At 45.2% G+C, this 6,000-nt stretch overlaps 1 protein-coding gene across 1 annotated transcript in view; it reads left to right on the top strand.

The window, feature by feature from the left end:
- The first annotated feature begins 308 nt into the window (after window positions 1-308).
- EFCAB14 (EF-hand calcium binding domain 14) overlaps window positions 309-6,000 on the top strand; it is a 38,835-nt gene continuing 33,143 nt past the window's right edge. Inside the window, exons 1-2 of the mRNA XM_069590528.1 lie at window positions 309-1,521; window positions 3,140-3,288. Coding sequence (XP_069446629.1) covers window positions 1,340-1,521; window positions 3,140-3,288 — 331 coding nt within the window. The 5' untranslated portion in view covers window positions 309-1,339. The remainder of the gene's footprint in view (window positions 1,522-3,139; window positions 3,289-6,000) is intronic.

The raw sequence follows: 6,000 nt of genomic DNA, 5'->3' as shown, positions 1-6,000 counted from the left end.
CTAAAACCTTTAATAAACAGCTGGAGAGTCAGAGGGTTGGCACCTCTAAACTGGGTTAGTCACAACTGGGGGCCGATGCGGTGATGAACTTCCCAAGCAAATCCATCCAGCTGGGTGCTTCGCCTGGCTCATCCCTGCTCCTCTGGAAACAACACACGGCCCAGGACAGGTGAGAGACAGGTCCCCTGGCACCCTCCTGGGGGCGGAGCCTCCTCGACAGGGCAGACTGCCCGCGCCAGAGCCTGCGCCTTTTAACGCCCCGCCTCCCCTACCCCCCTTGCGTGACGTCATGGAACAGGCTGCCAATTGGAGTGCGCCTTACTGGCAGGCGGTGCCGGCGGCCGCTGCCAAAGGGGAAGTGAGCTGGGGCTGAAGAGATGGCCCGGGTCTGGAGCCTGCGGCCACAGCCGCCGCCGCCACCAGCGACTTGGGAGCAGCTGCGGCCGCAGCCGGAGCGGGGGCCGGAGTCGCGGCTGGAGTGGAGGCGGCGCGTGTGAGTTGCCGAGAGTCGCCCGTACCGGAACACCTCAAACTCGGCGGGAGCGCTTCAGGTGGGCTGAGCCGCGGTCACCCCTCCTCACCGCGCCCCCAGGCCGAGACAGCAGGGCTGGGGTCTTCCCAGGCGCGGGACTGGCTCCTCTGAGGCCGAATCCTCCAGGCTGGGTTCTGGATCTTCCTTGGCGTCTGACTCCCTTCAAACTCAGGACGGAGGACGGAGGCCGGAGGACGGTGATCTTCTCGGACTGGGGCATTTTCTCTGTCAGGGTTGTAGTGGCTGGGAGCCCCCTCCTGCTACCATCTAGGGAGAGACCAGCGCGTTCCCACCGTCTTGCTTTGCATCTCCCCATCTCTTCCCATTCAAGAACCAAGTTTCTTGTTTTTCTCTCCATTGGAAATCCTGCCTCGGAAGTCCAAAACACCTATCTGTGTGTCCTTTCCAGCTCCTGGAGTACCCTTAGAAATACTGTCTGCTGACCAGGGTTCAGAATCTCTCATTCTTGACTTGACTTTTTATCCTGAGAGACAAAAGTTGCTCCCCTCCCCGGTACCCTCTTAAGTAACTGGCACTCCATGCATAGGCCTTTACCCATTTGGATCACCAGCTCCCTGGCCATCTCTATGTGACTTCCCCCATTCATCTGAGTTCCAGTTTCCTCTGGAGTCCAATCTCCAGCCCCTAGCGTATCTGGTCAGTCCCACCCCTGGGTGGGAGTGACCAGGGGGCTCTGGCCCAGGATTCCTCACCCTGGAAGGCAGCTCCAAGGCAGGGAGAGAATTGGGCGTCGGGTACGAACCTGGCAGCTCAGGAGTGGGTGCTCCACTTACCCCACACAAGAAGATGAAAAAGCGCAAAGAGCTCAATGCGTTGATCGGCTTGGCTGGGGACAGCCGGAGAAAGAAACCCAAGAAAGGCTCAGGCCACCGCCTGCTTCGCACGGAGCCTCCTGACTCAGACTCTGAGTCCAGCTCAGAGGAGGAAGAGGAATTTGGTGTAGCTGGAAATCGCTCTCGCTTTGTCAAGTGAGTAAAGAAGTACTGAGGCTGGGATGGGAAAAGGCATCTCCTTGGGCTACCAAGGGGGCAAAGGAAAGGAAAGGAGAGGGGAGGGGCTTTCTTAAGAAGAAAAAAGTGTATAGTCCCTGGAAGGCACAAGGAAGGAAAAATGTTAGGGAGATGAGTTCAGGTTCTGAATGAAGTGTAAGTTAGAGATCTGTCTCTAAGTATACAAAGAGCTCTGGATCTAGGGTGGAAGTGTGGACTTGGGGAATGTGCCAAGAGCCCGGTGAGAGTAGCAGAGAAGCTAAGAATAGGGACATAGGGAGAGAGAAATTTGAGAGACAAGGTCTTGTTGTTAAATTTAGGAGACACAGGGACCTTAAGACTGCAGGGTTTTTTATTTGTTTGTTGGTTTGTTTGTTTGTTTTCCCCACTGTTGATGGGTCTGAATCTGGTAATGGGGGAATATGATGAAGGATGTTCTGTAAAAACTATGAACCTTGAGAGAAATGGAGGGTGGGAGACAAAAAGAAAAGGCAGCTTTTTTCAAACCACTTTTAGATGGTAACACCCTCCAGTAGTGAGCACAAGTGAAAGTGTTACTCACTCAGTGGTGTCTGACTCTTTGTGACTCCATGGACTGTAGCCTGCCAGGCTCCTCTGTCCATAGGATTCTCCAGGGAAGAATACTGGAGCGGATTGCCGTGCCCTCCTCTAGTAAACACAAAGACATTGGGGATTGAGGGTTAGGGTAGGAAGGGGCTGAAGGGAATCTTTAAAGTGCCCTTGGACTCTTAAGGAGCACATTAAAAGAGTATGCTGCTGAGTATGCACATTAAAAGATCTAGGCTGAAGCTTAGGAAACTAAAAGAGATCAAATCCTTTGAGATTTGTTTGTTTGGAATGTCTTTGTCCTTTTATATTAAAGGAAGAGATTGGTTTCTAATGAGCTTTGCCAGGTGAGGTAGTTCAGGGCAATCCTGGGCTTCAGCTTTGAAGATCTGATGAAGTGGAATAGTTAACTGGAACAGTTACCCTGTTGGTTTAGTTTAGACCTTGAGCGCTGGTTGATGTTTGATGTGAAATCTACCTCCTTCCTGTTTCCTTCCTTCTGAACCAATCAGTTGGAGTGTATGAGGTGTCCACTTTAACCTACCGTTCTAGTTTTTTTCATTCCATTTTCAATAAAGCTTACTCAAAAGTTTATACAGTTTCAATAAAGTGAACAAGGTCCTCTTGAATGATTATATATTTGAGAGAGAGAAGATAAGTGAATTACAGTGCAGTAATAAATGGCGGAGAAAACTCTGATCTTTACACTTCCCTAACCTGAGTCAGTTTCCAAAGACCTGAATTGATGATGATGGCAGTGAGCTGCAGTGCCCACAGGTGCTTCCTGTAACTCAGAAACTCCCTCATTTCACGAGAAGTTTGCCCCCAATAGATGAACCCTTCTTGGATCATATTATCTTGACATATTCAACCTGCTGTTCAGATTTAAGTGTGTTACCCTATGTTCCCTGGTAAATGGGTTGGTTATTCATTAGAGATGCTAATTGCATGCCCACACATGTGCTATTTGGAATCAAACTGTAGTCATAATCCCTTTCATACTCCTGGTTGAATTTGTTCTTGTGATCAGGGGAGACTATTTACGATGCTGCAGGATCTGTTATCCCCTCTGTGCGTTTGTCATCCTTGCCGCCTGTGTCGTGGCCTGCGTTGGCCTGGTGTGGATGCAAGTCGCTCTGAAGGAGGATCTGGATTCCCTCAAGGAAAAGTTCCGAACAAGTAAGTGGTCACTCTTTTCAGAGTATGATTTTGGACTCTTTGCCAGGTTCTAGGACAAAGTGAACCACACTGAATTAAGATTTTTGCTCACTCTGATGAAGCAATTACATGGTCCTTTCAGCATTTTTTAAACTCTTTCCTAGCTGTCAGCTTGAATGCAATAACATTTATTTTTAAATGCACAAACAAAACACAGCACTTATGCATCATTGGGACAAATAGCATCTGAAATAATGGCACTGCAGTCAGTGTTTATAGCACAGAAGGGAAGGGCCAAGATCCAGGATTCTAGAACCTTGGTTAATTTCCACCTGTTGCCACTTCATGTTTCCCAACTGTAAAGTGGCAGTAGCAACACTAGGCTATTTCCTTCCTCTTCACAGGGCTATTTGAGAAAGAATGTGGGCGTGTCTATCAGACAATATCCTCCTTAAGGAAAACCTAGAGAAGCATAGTACTGAGCAGTAATAATAATACCAAGCATGTATGGCATGCTTACTGTGTGCTAAGTCGCAAATAAATATTTGTCTCTTGAGTCAGTGGCTCTTAAGAAACTTTTGAAGTTGAAGAGTTTTATATATTCTAAATTGTTAAGTTGTATTTTGTATCCAACATCCTTTTTCTGAGAGATGTGCTTACATGGTAGCTTCAACCCATTTTAACCTAAAGATCTCTCTTTAGCAACACTGAGATCTTTGGTTCTAGGTTACAAGGGTTAATTTTCTAAGCTAATAAAAATCTTAAAATAACAACAGCAAATTACAAAAAAAAGGAAAGAAAGTTATACCCAAAAGATACTTTACTCAGTCTTTGTTTTAACTAACAGATAATGCATAGCTATAATTTCAACCTGAATTTTATTTATTATAAGTAATAAAATTAGTTAGTTTGTTTTTTTTAATTTCTAAGCTAAGGAACCAGTTTCAGGTTAATCACAAAATCACAAATACCCTAACTTTAGCAGCTTTAACATTCCAGCAAACTGAGCAGTAAGCTTTCTCAAGCTCATAAGGAAATCTGTCCCTAGAACTAGAATTAGAGTTCTTTCCTTACTTCTAGAAGTAAGCCCTAGGTGATCACAACATCCTAGCTTTCCTTCACCCCAGTTTCTCTTTGTTGCCTGCAGTTAAGTTCCAAACTTAACCTAGGGACAGCTAATGCTTAATGTATTAATGATGTTCCTAGTGATGTTGCTTAAAAAATATATTGAAGTATTAACTTTAGTTTTCTTCTGAGCTTCTGATTCAGGGAATGGGATTGGACAGGCCACAGTTCTCTGCCAGGATCATCCTGATTTCTGTGTTATAAATCTGTGGGATCAGAGTACAGTGTAAGAAAGGATGAGCTTTGTATTCTAGTTATTTTCCCTCCTTAATTTTGTACTTAGCAGTATTACATGGTGTTTTTCTTGGTAACTAAGAATCATAACTTGGAAATGAATGAGAAGCAGTGTTTTAACTATAAATAGCCACTGACGACACCTGTCTATGCTGACAACTCTCTGTAACTAGTTGGGCCTCCTACGTTTGTACTGCCGCTTGTTTGGGTCACATATTTGTTGTTGTTGTTCAGTCACTAAGTCACTTCTGACTCTTTGGGTCACGTAAAGCAGTTATTTGTTTATACATTTCAAAACATTGCTCAGTTCTGCCTTCCAGGGATTTATTTCTCTGACTGCTCTGTGCCTGTGCTTTCAGGTCACCAGTGTAATGTGTACCTTAGCCGAGCTTTCTATTCTCAGGAAATTTCTTTGTTTAGAAAGGCATGTTTGAAGTGTGTACATACAGTAGATCTAACAATCAATCAGGCCACGAATATGTTTTGAGCACTTGTTAATACCAGTTCCTGGAAGTACTCTGTTCAGGAGATGCCAGGAGTTGTGCCTTGGACTGTGAGACCTGCTTTCTACCACTGAGCAGCATTCCCCTTGGTGTCCTGGCTATGCTTGTCAGCCAGCTGAGGGGGAATTGTCAGCCCAGCTGCTCTGCGGGCTTTGGTTTGCTGCCATAGATATGCTGGCACCTATACTACCTAAAGCAGAACTTCCTGAGAGAATAGACGTGGGGCCTGGGGCTCTATAAGTCAGTCTGTAGGCTGAACCTTAGTGGACCACTTGGCAAGAAGCTTTTTGGGAAAACCATTCTCTTAGCTAAATGACGTTAATCTTGTTAAACTTATATAATCTTTCTTTGAATTATGTTGCTACTTTAAATATATTTCAATAAGTTTATTTCTTGTTTTTCAAGAGGATAGTGGAAATAAGACTACCTGCTGGTCTGGCTTAAAAACCTTTTTTTAAAATTCAGAGCACCTTGTCATTTATTTCATTATCTTCCAAGACACTTGTGAGGAAAGGAGGCAGGATTGCTGAAATATCTGGAGCGGAAAGCAGAGCAGATAGGCTAGGTATTTTTTCCTTGAGGCCAATGAGTAATTTGATCCTTAAGCTAAAAGTGCTGCCTGGCCTTGAAACTCTTCACTCAGTTTTCTTTTTCTAGAACCAGGTACTCCAGAAGACCTCTACAGTTATTCTACGGAAGATTCTATTCCCAGCCATTCCACTCCATCACTCAAAGCTAGACAGAGGAGAAAGAATTCGGAAGAGGAGGACAATATTGATAAGTCACACATGTCTGTTTCTGGTCATACAGGAGAGTAGCAGTTTGGTCATTTCATGCAGAACTTAAAAATGGTCTTGTGCTAATGAGGGTG

This window comes from Ovis canadensis, chromosome 1 (assembly GCF_042477335.2).
Source record: "Ovis canadensis isolate MfBH-ARS-UI-01 breed Bighorn chromosome 1, ARS-UI_OviCan_v2, whole genome shotgun sequence".
NCBI classification, from domain to species: Eukaryota; Metazoa; Chordata; class Mammalia; order Artiodactyla; family Bovidae; genus Ovis; species Ovis canadensis.
The sequence above is the reverse complement of the archived record's forward strand: the minus strand, read 5'-3'. Positions and strand labels throughout refer to the sequence as shown.